This window comes from Tachypleus tridentatus, chromosome 1 (assembly GCF_004210375.1).
Source record: "Tachypleus tridentatus isolate NWPU-2018 chromosome 1, ASM421037v1, whole genome shotgun sequence".
Lineage (NCBI taxonomy): Eukaryota > Metazoa > Arthropoda > Merostomata > Xiphosura > Limulidae > Tachypleus > Tachypleus tridentatus.
Genome location: NC_134825.1, coordinates 88,143,176 through 88,160,936, shown reverse-complemented (window position 1 = coordinate 88,160,936; position 17,761 = coordinate 88,143,176). Strand labels below are relative to the sequence as shown.

At 28.9% G+C, this 17,761-nt stretch overlaps 1 protein-coding gene across 4 annotated transcripts in view; it reads right to left on the bottom strand.

Moving 5' to 3' along the window:
* The window catches only part of LOC143255080 (uncharacterized), a 71,592-nt gene that overhangs the window by 16,236 nt on the left and 37,595 nt on the right, over window positions 1–17,761 (bottom strand). For 3 of the 4 annotated variants that reach the window (XM_076510193.1, XM_076510176.1, XM_076510202.1), the window contains 7 exons: window positions 17,428–17,480; window positions 14,205–14,316; window positions 12,792–13,172; window positions 12,100–12,189; window positions 11,085–11,288; window positions 10,604–10,696; window positions 6,812–6,893 (listed from right to left, as the gene is read on the bottom strand). In XM_076510193.1, the coding sequence (XP_076366308.1) occupies window positions 6,846–6,893; window positions 10,604–10,696; window positions 11,085–11,288; window positions 12,100–12,189; window positions 12,792–13,172; window positions 14,205–14,316; window positions 17,428–17,480 (981 nt within the window). In that variant the 3' untranslated portion in view covers window positions 6,812–6,845. Of the gene's footprint in view, window positions 1–5,108; window positions 5,184–6,811; window positions 6,894–10,603; window positions 10,697–11,084; window positions 11,289–12,099; window positions 12,190–12,791; window positions 13,173–14,204; window positions 14,317–17,427; window positions 17,481–17,761 lie in introns of all 4 variants that reach the window. The other variant, XM_076510185.1, reaches the window with a different exon arrangement.

Here is a 17,761-nt window from a genome sequence, read left to right as displayed (position 1 = left end):
TTTATTTGAGTCAGAAAGCATTAGAAGTTTGTTCTGCTATGATGGCACATGCACAAGTCTCCTTTCACACGCTTTGTTTAGCTGTAAATCTATTTTAAATGTATTTTCTGATTGGCTTTTATAGAATGGATAGAAACTCCTTCAAAGCTGTGTTATGAAAATAATTTGAAGCCTCCACTGAAACTCTGATAGTCAAGAATTACTAAATTTATTACTCAACTTTGACAGCTTATCTTTCTTAGAAAGTGAGTACAAGTATTTCCCAACTGAAGACAGTGACATTAAAATGAGGATAAATTCCTTCAAACTACTGAATGAATTATCAGTTGAAAACAAAGACACTGTGCCTAACATTGCTAGGCTTAGTAACAGTAACAAGCCAACAGATCCTGGTATGGCTACATGGAATGATGATGCAAACATAAAAAAGTATTACAATTTACTGGAACTCCCAGGTTAAAAGTAGACATTTCATTCAGTTTTTTCTCTTTTTATGCTAATGGGGAGTTTTACAAACTTTGAATTATTAAAACCAATGCATATGCTAAATAACCTCTAAAAATTTACACATTACACAATAACAGGATATTACTATTGACAAGCTGAAAGATTTTTAGGGTTGTTGATTCACATGGGATATATTCAAATGTGATATTCTTACAACTATAATCCATCCTTCTGTACATTCAAAACATAAAAGATACCCAAAACACCATGACTATATATATATATATATGCAGCACTCAAAATTTTAGTGGCAGTGTAGATGAAGTTCATAGTGCAGATATTATTTGAATAAACATACATTCCCATCAACACTCTCTGACACCATTTTGCATTATTAAAAGCTCTTAATAAATAAAACCAACAACAAACTCAATGGCACCTAGAACAGGTAGTGATCTCCAAAGTTGAAGTAAATGTGTTAAGCCAGATTTAAGTTGTCTTCATAGCATAGGTAATACAGCTATCTGCCATGAGCCCTATTTTGAACCACTAACCAGAAGTTTGTCTGTTTTCAGTTAAGCATAAAGCTACATACAAAAGGACACCTCTGCACTGTTCATTACAGGTACTGAAACCTGGTTTCTAGCATTAGACATCCAGAGACAGAACTGTGCCACTTGGGAACCTGAACTGAGAGAAGGTAGCCAATCAGCAGTGCTCTACCACACATTCAAAAGTAGCAACTGCCACTTTTGTAACATAACCACAGCTTCATATACAGAGAAATATATACTATCACAGAGAATCAAACCCATCTCACTACAACTAAAATACAGAGCTCTACCGTAAAGAAAGATTTCACATCAAAGTATGTTAACTTAAGATTAAATATGTTAATTTATTACATAGCAATAAAAATATAAAAAATTAAGTTTTTTCTTATTGCTATATATCTTTTTTTTCAGAAAAGAAAATACAAGTCTTAAGTTTAAATTAAATTTATCTATTCAAAGTAAAAAAGCTCCAACATATTAGCAAGAAAGCAGTTTACTTACAACTATGAAGTTTCAAAAAGTTCAAAATAGTGCATTAGGATGAAGAAAGTATAAACCTGTAACTTCTTAAGTTATTTTTATTGTAAAGTAATTTCTATATTATTTTAAAACTAATGTATTTTTTATTTAATTGTACAACCGCTTATTTCATTTAAACAATCAGTATTAGACTGGTGGAAAAAATAACTTGATTTTGTAATTTAAGTAAATAAAAAAAATACCAAAATACAATGTTAGCATAATTATATAGACAAAATGTAACAAGTTTCTAATTAAAAAAATAATTAATGTTCTAGTTAAAAAAAAGTCAAAATTTCCTTTGGGAATATTTCTGGGAAATAAAATTAACCACAGCATGCAACAATACTATAAAAATGAGCAGAACAAGTCTTTCATGCCAAAAGTTAATAGTAAAATTTTCTTTAAGCATGCATTTTTGGTTTTTACACAACAGCAAAATAAAACCTCTTGTGCATGCAAAATAACCTTCAGAGAAATGAGCTGCATATAAACTGTATACTGTTAAACCCAAGCATGCAGAGGCAAAATAAAAAAATTGAATGTACATAACTAAGTTTCTGTTTGAGATTGTGTTTCAGTATCACATTTAAGCAGATGTTTCCTTATCCAGAGCATTTCTTCAAATTAGTCAAAACACTGCTTTATAAACTCACCTTCAGAGGTAAAAACTTTGTAAAAAGTTGCATAATTTCAGAAATCTTCAGTACATTACCAAAGATAATGTTTTACTCTTTGTTGTTTTTGGTAAAGAACTTCATTATATTCACCACACTAAGAATTTAAGTAATTCATTTGAATAACAAATTCTACCCACTGACTTGCACATTGTTCAGTTTGATATAAATTAGATCCAGCTTATCAGTTTGACCAAACTCTTTTGTGTCAGTAGTTTGTCCAATTAAATATACAAGTTAGTCACAAAAAGAAATTTTCCCATACATTATTTTAACTATTTTAATCCACTTACTGTTTTTGTTTTACAATTATCAATATATTAATATTTCTTACACAAACATTTATCAGTAAAAATACTCATTTTTACAGAATGTTTTAAAGTTTTTGTATTTCATTTTGCTTTTATCACACACACAGATGTAATTTATACAGTTGTGAACAAGTTTCATTTCATTTTGATATACAGTTATTTTCACCATTAGTAACTAAAACACTACTGATGACCCAAATTACTTTAGGTTTACAGATAACATGACATATCATCACAACTAATTATTTCACTGGACTAACTGGTTACTGATTTGTTTGTGAATAAATTTTTCTCACCAAAGAGTAAATTTCAGTCAATGAAATGTGATATATAGGCTTAATCTATTGTTTGATTCACTACTTCTAAGGTACATTAGTTTTTTTGAATTCATTGCTCATTAGTGCTACTTTGAGAGCAAAGTAAATAAACTGACCTTATACAGTGATAAAATTCTAGCAATTTGTTTAATTTCGAGGTACACTATTTATTGTAACATTAGAAGCAGTAAATAAAAGAATAAATTATGCCTCTCAGTCAACTTTTCTTCTCTGAAATTCATGTTTTTATTTGGAAAAGAACCTCACATTAAGCTAGATGTTTATTGCTAGTGGTAAACTTTCAAATAAAAGTCAAATTTCTTAACTACATGTATATTTCAATGAAATTTGAAACAAAGGATTTTATAACTTTACAAAGTTGAAATTAAACCTGCAAGTATGATACAATAATCAATTAGTTTAACTAAAGAAAAAGGTTGATTATAGTGAAAGTGAATACTAAGTACCTAATGCTTTCTGTCAGTTTCATATCAGGTAATAAAATGATCACAACCTTTGATCACAAGTTTGTTTTGAATTTAATCTGCAAGTATAAATGGAAAAACATTTGATAGCAATAATAATAAAAAAAAACACTATGAAAATGAGCTCTTATGGCCAAGGGCACTGAATATAAAGGGTCAACTCACATTATTACTACTACTTTCTGTGGATTAACATTACTCTGAATGTAGTACACAACACAGTACCATGACAATAACTTGAATACAACAAAACCCGGCTCCATGCAACTTATACATTGATTTTATGGAGTCAGTAGGTATGGCTGCTCATAAAGGTTCATTGCTTATAAACTGCCCAAATCTGACAACTCTTATCCTTCTAAATAAAGGCAACCTACTGCATACAGCTACTCTTAACTTGCCAATATGATATTATGAGGTCTAATTTTCTCAAAGATAAGTTTGCCAAAACTAAATTCTTTAAGCATATTTTGATCATGTAATTTCAAATTTTGTTAAGTGATGTTATCAACAAATTACCTATTCACTATTAACTATTTTCTACTGTTAAAAATAAAAAAATTAGGATGTCTCCAACATTGAGGTTGCTTTAGATTTGTAAAACTATTCCTGCAATTAAACAAACAATGGGTGTGATAAATGAGCAAAGAATGTTTGATTATTGGAAAGGCAAAATAAAGAATAAGGGACTGTCCAATGATAAAATGACCCCATTAATAAATGTGAAGTGTGAAAAAATCCACTATTTAAATAAGTATAAATCAGTATTAACTTATGATTCTATAATTACTATTCAGTTATTTCTTACTAATAAAGGTCAACAAAAAACAATGTAAATAAAGTTGGTTAATGAAAATCATTTTTTATCTATGAAGTTTAACTACAGTGGGGAATTTCTTTTCTATTCCAAGCTACTGAGGTTTCAATATCTAAAACAGGTTTAACACTGAGGGATATGCAACTAGATAAATCCAGCCATTATGAATTTATAAGGAGTAATTATGTGTACAGTGATGTGTGTGGAGAATAGTCACGTGTGTGAATTGAGCAGACCACAAGTTACAGAGAATTAAAACTACCAGCAAAAGGAATAAGCTTTCTTGCTTGGTATCAACAGCAAAAAGTTAAATACTTAACCAAAAGGTATGAATACCTAATAAAATAATAATCATAGTTTTTAAATGCTTTCAGTTTTTTTCAGAATGTCTCTGAAGAAGTTGAATTAATCCAATGTTTCTATAGTCAAGCATACATAAACTTTCTGGAATTTCATAAACTCACACACATTTCAATCCCAAAATAATGTACAGATATCAAACTGTTGTTCAATTTAAGTAAATGTTATAAGTTTAAGACAAACAATCTCAACAGTAGAAAATGTACAAATTCTTCAACCAAGTAATACATCAACATTCCAGTAATAATTTTGTAAAACTTGTTGCTCAATCCCCCCCTTTTTTACTTACATACAACTAAATACAATCCAAGTTAACGTAGTAAATAATACGGAGAGATTTCATTAAACTAATGAACAGCTCGTAACTAGTGCAATGCATATTTTTAAGACTTTTGCATCAAAATTCTGCCTTTCAATGAAAGAAACTTTAAAATACACTATGCACAATCAAAATATCACTTTCTTTACATGATCTGTTATGACAGCCACCTGCATAGCAGAGGGTGAGAGAAAGAGAAAGAACCAGAAACCTGAGAATTTCAAGCTAGATACTCAGAGTCATATTGGGTGTTAGGCTCTGGCATGCCATAAAACTTTTCATATTCTGAATAAGCAGCATACCTCATTTAATATATTAGGAAGAGTCTTTTCTATGCAACTAAAGGCAAATTTCACTCCACATACCTCAGAAGTTGCCTGTAACAGAACATATAGACGTGTCAGGTTATAAAAATTCCCACCACCATAGACAGGTTAATATCACAGACTGTTGGAATGCACGTGTATAGCTCTACTATGCAAAGAACACTGTGATTATAAAATTGTTTTAAATAAGTATCACATCAAAATTTATTGAACCTTCAGGTCTCTTTTACTATGTCAATACATACACAACTTAAGTTACTCTTGAAGTGACTATAACCAAAACAAAGTATTCAAACTTGCATTTAAAATCCTCCAAAAGTGGAAGAAAAACAGAAGTTTAAATTTTAGAAACATAAGCTAATTTATAAGAATTTCTTAACATTCTGAAGGTTTTAGAATTTCCATTACTTGAAATTTTGACATCCAAATGTCTTTTGCTCATCAGAAGCTGCTTTTATGAGCACAAAACAAAATGAATTAAGAAACACCTCCAAGAAATGTTGGTATTACATATTACTTGTCATAGTTGAAGTACTTGAAACTTATGATTAGGATCTGGAGTACAAGAAATACATTCTCATAATATTCCAATTATCCATCATAAAATAAAAGAGACATGGACAACTCACAGCCTTATTTATGACCTTTCAACATGTCCTTTGTCATTTTTAATATGGCTTATATTGCACAAAAATATGAAGTTTATCTTATAAATCTAAACCACTATAAAAAAAATTATACAGGAATAAAATTTAATTTCTGGTAAGCTTACTGTAATTACACAACCTCTTATCAACCTCTATGCATTAAAAATGGTGTTTTGCTTACATATTACACAATTTTGTAACTGTTTTTTTAAAACTAGTTAAAACATTTGGAACTATAAAGAGGGGAGCTGTCAAACCAAATCCAATGGTATTTGCAAGTGAAGAGAAAAAAAAAAGATTCTAGAAACATATCAAATGGAGAAGCTTTCCTTTTTTTCAAATCATTAAGAGCAGCAGCAACATCTGCCTTAAAAAAAAGCAATAACAGGATTTTAATTGTACTAAAACACTAGTATTTAAGGTGGTATATTATAAACAATACATTTACTGTTGTTCCAACATTTTAAGAGAGGTACAAATAATCTCAAATTTCACTTAAGAGAAGTTAATACCACCTTAAACAAAGAAATGTTTTATTGATAGAAATGTTTATCAAGTTAATATTCCAGAGGCAAACATATTATTTCTTAAATGTACTGAAACAATTCCATGATGTTAAAACAATGAAAGGTACTTCAGGTAACTGTAATAAGTTCAAAGGGCTTTTAACAAGTCACATACCGTTTGAAGGACTGCATTTGCACAACTAATTTAGCTGAAAAACAGGACTTTGTTTTCATTTCTTTTGATAATTAAAAAAAAAAATCTTTGTTAAACTTAAATTATGTTGAATTGAATTTTTGGTCTGTAATTTAGCATTATAATTCCATGAAATTTCTGCTTTATTAAAATGAACACAACATGCACAGCTCAAATATCTGCATTAAAAGGAACACAAGCTCACATTCATAATCAAAAGTACAAAATAAATTTCACAATCTAAGTTAGTCAGCAAAGCAAATCATAATTCAAGACATTTACATACAAGTATATTACCTGAAGTGTGCAGATTGTTACCAATACAATGCTTACCTCTTCAAAACCCTCTAGTTTTTGAAGACTGTTTTCAAGAGTCTGTTTTTCTTCTGTTAACCTTTCTTTTTTCTTTAAGTGCCTATACAACACAATATAAATAGAAATGTTACTTCATATGTACAGGAAAAAAAAGGAATAAAAAAGCTATAGGTAATAGTTGATTCACTGAGATACAAACCTAGAAAGCATTAAATAGACTAGTTCTTTAACCCTCTCACCACAAGCATCCTTTCATGTTCATATAAGTTTTAGTGAGTTTCATTGAAATCTTGATCAAACTACTTTCTTATGTATATCAATAAGTATAGCATAAAAATGTAGCGAATTATCCTAATTTCAATAATATGCAAGTGTTAAGTTATTAATTTTATAAAAGAATACAAAAACAACTCTTGAATTTTCCTTAGTATAATTGTGAAATGTGCTATCTCTAGGTATCTCCTTTTTTATAATTTATTTATCACCCTTTCAAGGGGTACCAAATCTAATATAAATTACTCATTATAATGTCATTACTCAGGCAAAGCAAAATTTTGTCTTCATTCTTATTTGACTACTGAACCACACCAACAGAAAAATCAAATTCTGCTTACCAATAGTTCTCTCAGACATTCACTACCATATTATTTATAACCAATAGAAAGCCAAACTTTTACACTATCAAGTGATGTACCATATTATATTGTCTTCTGTACAGGAAGCTGTTAGTTTAACCTCCAATTCAAGCTTTATTCCTACAGCAAACACACTAATGAATTTAGCAAAGTTTCTAATGGCTCTAACTGCAGCCAGAAGGCTAGAAAATTGTGATAGGTATGGGGCATATTCTACTTTTAGCATGTTATTGTTCCATGTTCTTTGGAACATTACTTAATTACCATATTTCTTGACTCAAAGACTCCCCCCCATTTTGATTAGCTAAATTTTGAAAACGATAAACATAAGAATAAGGTAGCAGCACTATCTATCTTTCCAAGATGTTTCATTGATTGTTTAGTGACTTACAATACATAAATCCTCTTGCCTACTTCTCGTTCTTTATGAGCTATATGCTTATCATATCTATTTTTTGTAAGTGTGTACCACTAGAATATCTGTAATATCAGTAATAATGTTATTCTAAGCCTGAGAATTAAAAAAAAGAGTGCCAGTATTACAGCACCATATGTACAGTGACCTGTTCTTGTTTATTTATTTAATACTAAGTAATTCATACATTTCATTCTGAGTCATACAGAGAGGCTTGAATTACTGCCTGGAATCAAAATGCTTCCTTAGGCTTAGGTTTAGGCCTAGAAGCAACATAACTTTTAGCTTGGAAGATGCAAGGTAAATTTTTAGGCTTATTCTGAGGAAAAAAAGTGTCTTCGACTGCAGGAAATACAATAAATAAAACATTTTAATGCAGCAGAATCATTAATATAAAAAGTAGGGTTAAGTGTGATTGAAAACTGATAGCAAAAACCCAGTGTGTTCTTTATTTATTGCTCTAAAAGTGATTAAAATGTAAAAATGGGAAATGTTTTAGGTTAACTAAGGTTAAATTACGTAAAATAAATAATGCTAATATAATAAAACTTTTTAATGAGGTACAGTTATAAGAAGCTAATGCATAATGTAATTCAATAGAATAATGTGAGCTGCATGTCTTCCAAGTGATTTACAACTAATAATGGCATGAATAGTAATTAAACATAATTCAATCCTATTATCCTGGGTATTCTTTAAAAGGCAATGTTTTAGTATCTCACTTTCAAAATTTTATTAAACTACTCTGTTTTGTCAATTACAATAACATAAAATCTCAGCTAATAATATTTTAACAGTATACAAGTTTTAAGTTATAAATTCTACAAGGGAATTTTTTTTAAGATCCTGAATTCCCCCTAGTGTGATACACAACAATTTCTCTTAGTATGTTATGTCATCATCCCCATTTTATCCACCACTTCTCAAAAAAGCATGAAACCAAACAAATTACTCTATAAAATCTTCATTGCTCAAATATACCCCATTTATTATAGCCTTCGACTCTGTTTGGTTACAAAGCTATCAATTAAAGAAAATCAGACCTCTACTCCTACTTGCACCTGTCACATCATCTCTTTCATTAATAGTTCAATCTCCCATTTAATTATATATTGTTTATAACCAATAGAAACCCAAGGTTTTCATCTATCAAATGATGCATTTTATAACATGTTCTGAACAGTTAAATGTCAATTTTGTTCAGAGTACAAATATCATCCCAGTGAGAAAGTTAAGAATTAGCTTGGATGAATCTGTATGTGAACTATAGCAGAGCTGGAAAGCTATAAAATTTTTGAGAGGTAAGGAAATTTGTCTACTTTTTGCATGTTATAAGTCTGTATTGTTTGGAGCATTATTTAATTAAAGATTATTAATTAGAATACTAAAAGCAGTATAAAAAATCATGGTTCACTCTCTTCAACTTAGAGCAAGAAAAAAAGAAAATATTTTATTTGTCATTTTTTCATGTTTATTTTAAGTAGAATAATAAAAGTGGCTAAAATGTACAAATAAGGATATTTTTTAGGTTAGTTAACATTAAGTAAAATAAACAATAAAAATGTTTCATTAGACACATGTGAACTGCTTGTACTAGTTGCAGTAGCTCGTGGGTATCAATCTGATAGCATAACATGAGCTGCACATGTCCCAAGTGATTTAAAACTTATAATGGCACAGGCAGTACTTAATCATAATTCAAAGAACAATAAAACAATAAAATTTAATTATAAATAGATGTATACTGTTACAAACTTAGAGCTATTTAGGATAAAATAATGTGATTTCATATTACAATATGTAGTTGTTGTAGAAAGAAAAGAAATTTAGATTTATTTTTGTGGTTACAAGGTTGGTCAAATTGATTGATTCTGTTCTGAATCAGAATAGAGAAAAAGAACGGATTAACTATAAAGTTTTACCAAAAAAAACGTTTGAAATGCATTTAGGAGGTCTTAGGAATTATACAGAGGAAGTTTGAGATTTCTGATACAAGTATTTTTAATTTTAACATGAAAGTTACTTTGCACATGGACTATTCAAAATGTATACAATATATTCATGGATAAATATTTTATTAAAAATACTTCTATAGAAAATGATTTTTTGCCTGTTAAAAACATATTAACTGAAACATTGCTAAATTTTGTAAAGATATGCACATTATATTGAAAGTTAGAAATATTAAATTTAAAAAAAAAAGACTAAACAAGTACAAAGAGGTCATACATTCAGTCATGCAGACTGAATCCATGTTGAAAGAGTTAGAACAATAGAAGAACAAAATATAAGTACAAATAAATGTATACTATTATGAGCTTAAAGATATTTAAAATAAACACACATTTCCTTCAATGTCTCCAAAAAGAATAATTTTTTCAGACAATTGAGGGAACAAATGCATGAAGAAATTGCTGTTCTCAGTAGCATATTCTAAATGGTACATTTTCAACAAATAAGCTATTTTGATATTTCCACAATCTTTGAGCAAGATATTTATAATCATTTCTGGAAATGAGGGAAAAATAATTAAAAAACTGGTCTCTTTCACTGGCCAATCTCTATGTAATTTGTAAAAATGCATAGTTATAAAGCAGTTCTTACACCAATACAACTTACAAGTGATCTAAATAATTATTTCATTAAAAGGAGAAAGTTCACCATTTCTTTGTCTAATCATTTGTATTTTTGTTGCTTCTTTATTACATGAAAGCAACTTTTCCAATCAAATGATACATCTTATTCCACACAAACACATACCTTTTGAAGTTCTTGATCCTTTGCATTCAACTTTTCTCTCCAGACCTTTTCTTCACCTTCTACACTATTCTGCAACTTGTTTAGAATGCTTTCCTTATTAAAAAAAAAAGTTACACAAACCTAAAGAACCGATTTGTAAAAGTCAAATATATAAGAATCAAGCTATAATAATCATTAGAATATTTTGCAGTATGTTTCAGTAAATAGAGGAAAACTTTGAAGAAATTTGAGCTACTCTTTTACAAAAGAATTATAAAAGTGACCAACCCATTAGATTGCCTCAACAACTGAAAGGACAGGCATGTTTGGTGGAACATGGATTCAAACTCACAACCCACAGATTGGGAGTTGAGTACTTTAACCACCAGGCAATGCCAAATTTTGGTTTCAAGAATAATGAAAAACATTAAGTAATACTTAACATAAAAACAAACTCTAAAATCCAACATGAGTAGTAGCTGAAAAAATATCTCCAACTTACTGTTTCTGCTAATGCAGTTTTATAATGTTGTGCTTGCACTTCTATCTTCTGTTTCTCCATCTCTAGCTTTTGTAACCTTGATGATACTTCATCTAATTTTTCTTTCATCACATTACATTCAGCATGATCTTCACTAGTTTCTTTCAGTTTACATAACCACTCTAAGGCCTCTTTTTCAAAATATGAAAGCCACTCACTAAAATCCTACAAAATTTATTAATACACAGCAACATTTTATTGATATTTATCAAAGACCAACCAAAATATTCAGCATTATACAACTTCTAGTAATGCACAAACTTATGGTAAGTTATATTAGGTTCATGATGAATTACACAATGCTAACACTAAAAACACCTTTATTCTGTTTTCTACTCATTTGTTTTTAAAACAACTATTTTTATGTAATGTCTGTATATATCATATGTAAAGATTCCATCATAATATTAATTTGATTTAATATGATGAGTTACACATTTTCAGAAGTTAAAATATGATTGATTGAAAACTTCAAGCATAACACATTACAAGATACTGCATTGAAGCACTTTATTGTCTGAGCCATTTTGTTTCCTGGTATGAGTGAAAGCTCTATCTCAAACAAACTTTACACAAGTTTCATTTTATATCACTTACCATTATCATTTTAAACAAGCACATATACAAATATAATGCTATAAGTATGGACTTTTTTCTCACTAGGTTTACAAGCAGTTAATGAAAATTTATATCACTCAATTTCATAAAACGTGTTAATATATATGATAAATGTTTGAAAAATAAATATTTTTTGTTTTCATGCATTTGTAATGGTAACTAATATATATTTTTTCAATTATAATGAAAAATCTTATATTTACATTATATATACATTAATATATATATTTTTACTACTGTGGAATATTTTTGCAACCTTCCCTGCAAACTTCTGAGATTTAGTAATAAAAAACAATATATTGGAAGATAGAATCCTATTAAAAAGGTTCACATAAAATCAATATCTTGTAATACATACCAACTGGTTATCTATCTTTATACTAGGAAATATCCTCTGGAGAAGCTCTTGAACTTTATTTTCTTGTTCTCTTAATCTCTGATTTGCTTCCTGAAAACCATTAAACAATTATCTGCCATGACAAAATACACACTGTTAGAAGTTGTATTACTCCAAAATTTCCACATTAGTTCCCAAAGTATTTTTATGCTGTCATGAATTAAGAGCAAAATTTGAGTATCTCTATTTAATCACTTTCAAACAGGTAGAAAACTCTGCTAAGCATAAACAAATAGTTTCTTCCAAGCCCAAACTTCCAAATCTCAATAATAATTGCAGCATGTTAACAGTTATTCAACAAACCCATTAATAAAAAGTTGCTAAGAATAGCTAAAAGAAGCTCTGATTTGCTAATAAGTTATGTCACTTGACAGATCTAAATTTCACAGAGTATTGCTAAATCCTTCCATTTGTAGTGTTCATACATAATTTAACCAGTACTAAACAAACACATTCCCGGCTAGTACAATGGTAAGCCTATGAATCAGTCAGCAGATATCCTGATGTAGTTTTACTGTAAGAAAACACACACACTAAACAAATGATGTCACACAGATTACAGAAATTGAAGAGAAACTAAAGTAATGTTTCTTTTAAATATTATTTGATCTTAGTTTAAATTCTGATTGACTCTTAAAAACAATGGAATTTACCTCTTTTGATTTACAAATTTCTTTTAATTTTTCACTCTCTATTTTATCTGCTTCTGTTTTCCACCTATCAACATCTTGCAGTGCTTGCTGAAGTCTTCCTTCCACTTCTGTACAAGCACTTTGAACCTTTGCTTCTATATCATGTTCTTTTATTCTTGTTACTTCTGCCAACTGATGATATTTCTCTTCCTGCTCTTTCTCAACTTGCTGAAGTCTTTCTTGTAGCCTCTGTTCAGCCTGTTTCACCTTTTCTTCACCCTCCTGTCTTAACCTATCATTCATTTCTGTGGATTCTGTTTGTAACTGCTTCAGTTTTTCTTCAGCTGCTTGTTCTGAAATCTGTAATGCTTCCATAGTCTTCCAGTTCTTTTCTCTGAGCTCCTAATATTAAGAATGTTGTATATGCAAACAGTTTATTTTAATATTTGTTATCAAAAATGAATGTTAAAACTAAATTTTAAACCCTTTCTGCATCAAATAAACATGGTTCACACTGAATTGCTCAGATAAATTTCAAGCACTTCCTAAGCTCTCAAAATGTTTTTCAAGCACTTTCTGGAAGCTAAAAAGTATCACAATTAATCAGATTCTATTGAAAATTTATAAAATTCCTATTTATTTATTCAGCATATGAATGTAGACTACAAAGAAATGAAAGACTATTTATTGTGCTAAACTCTGCAACATGCATTAAAATTAGATATGCCAATATATTCTGCTGTGATATAAATTCAAGTACTTTTGCAAAAAAGGCCCCTATTCAAGCCCTTGAAATTTAATTCTGAATTTCAAAAGCTTTCTAGAATGCATATGCACCAGTGTTCTAAGTTGCACAACAACAAATCAAGTGCTGTGCACATTCTCAGTATTGCTGAGTAATCTCATTGTGAAAAAAAACCATTCCATACATGAAATGAACAAATTAGAGGGCATATTGGTATGTACCTTTAATAAAATATTACAAGTAACACTGCTCATGTTGAGTCTAGCCTATTAGGCCTCAAGACAAAATCTTAAAAAGTAGGATGGGCCATATTTTGAAAAAAATTCTATATAAAAATTAACATAAATGAGTTAGTATTTTATTTTACTCTTTACCAACATTTATTATATAATTTATGTTGTGTAGTTTCCAAGCTCTTGTGAAAAAAAAATGTTTAGAGCTGACCAGAGTTCCATAAAGGATTATACTAAGACTGATTAATTTTTTTGTCCATATATAGACTCAAAATAATGACATTTTATACCTAAATAACAATATTCACGTATCATTTAAAAATATTCATGATTATCACAAATATATGAAGTAGAAGAACACAAAAGGTCACAAAATAATTCAACAAATTCTAAGATAGAAAAGTTATCTTCCATAAAACAATAAAGTACTTTAAGTCTTCAAACTTAAACACTTACATTATTTTTCTGCTTTTGATTTTCAATTTCTTCTCTTAGAGATAACAACTGTTCTTTGTGTGTGCTAAGTTCATCCTCAAGCTGCTGTAAAGCTTGATCCTTTTCCTCTAGCCTAGAAATTTAATATTTGTGAACAAAAATTTAGGAAGATGGCAATTAAATCTAAGTAATAAAAGAAAAAATACACTAAAACATGGAATATTTATTTCATCTCAACTCTAAAGATGGGCTCGGTTGATTTGGGAAACCATGTGACCTCTATGCTTTAGTTTAGTCATTGTAGTTTGGTTACTATTACCTTTTAATACAGAATGTAAATTTTCCAATAATTTGTTAGACTCACAGAAAACATTGTCTTTCACATACAAAAAGTCATTTTTAGTGAAGCATTTTTAATAAACTGAAGAAAAATTTGTTCATGAATATATTAAGTACTCTTTTTGACTAATTCATGTAAAATAATTTTCATGTTAAGATTTAAAATACTTTTTGCATATCAAAAATCTAAAATTTCATTTTGTAATTCCTAAAACTTTTAAAATAAATGTTTGTTTTCAGTAAAACTTAGTATTTTACCTATTTTCTCTACACTAAACTTCATACCAGATTGGCCAATCTGACAGATCTCATAACCACATACACAAAAAATTTAACTCTAAATTACCTTTTTTTCTTTCTAGAATGGCTTCAAATTGTAACATGAAACTACATTCATCTATCAAGTTGCTTTAAACTCTTTACATCTGTTTATACCAAAATTTATTTTTCAACCTTGTTTAACTATTATTTGTGCAATTATAAAATGTGAAACTCACATTGCTATATTAAATTATATTACCCATGAACTACTTTAGCTGCTTACATGTTGCCTGATGAAATATTCTTGTATTATCTAACCTAACCTTAATTATCCAATAAAGATGCCTATTTTAACATTTTAGTTAAAATAAAGAATAAACATGAAAAACTAGAAATAAAGTATTTACCTAGGTTTGTTTTTGCTGTTGATTAACCTTACTTTGTTATACAAGTAGCAGTAATGCACTGAATTTTCATTTAATTAAATAATGCACCAAATAGTATAGAACAATAATATACAAAAGCAGAGAATTTCCCCTAACTACCTCAATTTTTCTGGATTTCTAACTATGCAATAAGAACCATTACAAATATCTTCAAGTTAAATGTTATATTTCCCATGGGAGCAAAGCTTGTACTAACAAATAAATGGAGAATTCTCTGATCAGAAAACAATAATACAATACATCATTTCATAAGTGAAAACCTAGACTTTACTTTCTATTAATTATACATAATACAGAATTAAATGTAGGAGAGAAATATTAACAAATCCTAACAGAATGTGATAGGTGGCTGTTGCAAGAGGGGTTTAAATTTCTATTTAATGGTCCTATAACCAAATAAAATTGAAGGCTTTGAGTAATTATGGTTTGTCAGAGACACAATTTTGTAGCGAGTAATTTATGTTAACTTTTGTAATTATTGAATAGGCAGCAAATGTAAGAGGGAATGCTTAGAGAAAATAGGTCATTTCACACAGTAGGGGAAATTCAAGATTTTTTAAATATATTGGCCTTATAAAATTAAAACTTAGATACTATTAAAATATGAATGCTATACTAATTGTTGTAACAAACAAAAAGTGGTTTAATAAATTTTGAATGTAAGTCACAAACTTTGCAAAATGCACAGGAAGTGGATGTCTAGGGTTAGAGGGTTAACTAGACTATAAGATCATCTTTTAGATAAAGAACATTTGCATGTCATACCTAAAAACTGTTTTACTCAAAAGTATCCTAAAAGTGGTATTTTTCATTAGAGTATTCTTTCAGTGTATTTTGCAAAGTAAAATAAATTTTTCGACTTTCATATCTGCACAACACAGGAGAGTTGCCTATAAACAGCAAGTTATTTTTCTTTCTGTCCTAAAGCATCGGTTTTAGTTATACATCTATCATCCTTTAAAAACATGATTCATATCTTGTTCTTATAATGATTTTCCTTTTCTACTAGTAGTTTTATTACCACAGCCTTTTGCTGCCACCCTTCTAAAATATCACAATGTGATGCTCACCTCTAATAACAAATCAAGCTAACAGCTAGATACCATTAAATAGAGAAAAAAAAAAACTATGCAATTCAATGTAGAGTAGATAATATGTTTCAGCAATAAGTTTGTCTTTTATGATAAGCTATTTGCAGATTCTATAGAGGTGAACAAAGAATCCTAATGGGAAGTTTAAAGAGACATGGCAACAATCTGTGGCCTCAAAAATTTTTTACCATTCTTTGGACATTCGTTTTTTTTGCTGTAACCATTTTGAGCACTGTAGAAATTGTCTTTGAGACCATCAGTTAAGTTTTTTTTATAAATCTAACTAAACAACAGGTGATAGCAAAACATTCTGGTAACTTACTTTACTGATTGTTTATTTTTTTGTATTTGTAGTTTGAATACACTAACTTATTTATTGAAAAGAAACTATTACTTATCACCTTCTTGAATTATTTTATGGTTTGGAGGTGACGTTGTCACTACTTGAACTGCAAACCATAGAAAAATGATGAACAATATTCCTTGTTAAATTAGTTAAAAAAGATTGCAATTCATTAGCAAACAAATTTATGCTCTGGGATTGGCAGATAAATTAAAATAACTGTTTAGTTTAGAGACAAGAGTCTTATTTTTTTTATTTTTGGCAAATATGTTAAATGTTACAAAGGTGAACAATTACTGAAATAATTGGAAATCTTATTTTTACTTAACTTTTGAAATTTAATATGGAAGTGTGTGCTTGACACTTGAAACATGTCAGAAGGAGTAAGAAGCTTTCAAGATCTATAGCAAATTTAATAATGTATTAATATACTGCAATCAAAGGAATTTGTAATTAGTTAATAAGTCACAGAATTTGAATTACAAATCATAAAATTGTAAAAATCACAATTCTAAATTCATTGTACTCTTAAACCTCACACTACAGCTATAATTTCTTTATGCTGAAATCATACTCATTCAAAGCTATATTTCAATATAACCAAGTATGATAACTGTACAACATCTAAGTAACATGGTTATAAGCTAATATTCTTGTATTAGTAAAGAAAATACAGGAATTGCAATACCTTAAAAATCAAAACAATTGCAGTTACAAAACAGATGTAATAAAAAATGCACCATCACTGTTGGATAGCTACTTACATTTTCTGATGCTCTATTAAATCAATTTGATTCATTTGCTGACCTTCATTCATCTGAAACAAAACAACATTTTTTATCATGAAAATATGCTTCATTTTATTAAAACTGCAATTAGCAACAACAAAGTGTTTCATCTATTGATAACAATTTGTAATACATGAGTAAAAGATCTACTAGAGGCATTTTAAAAAAGCAAAGTCTATAAAGCCAATTCCTGGAGTGGGAAATGAGTTTGTCTACCAATGGTTATCACAAATAATATATTCAAATTATTGAAATAAGTAAATTTAAAAAAAATTGTTTAGAAGAAATAATGTGGAAAACTGCAAGTAGT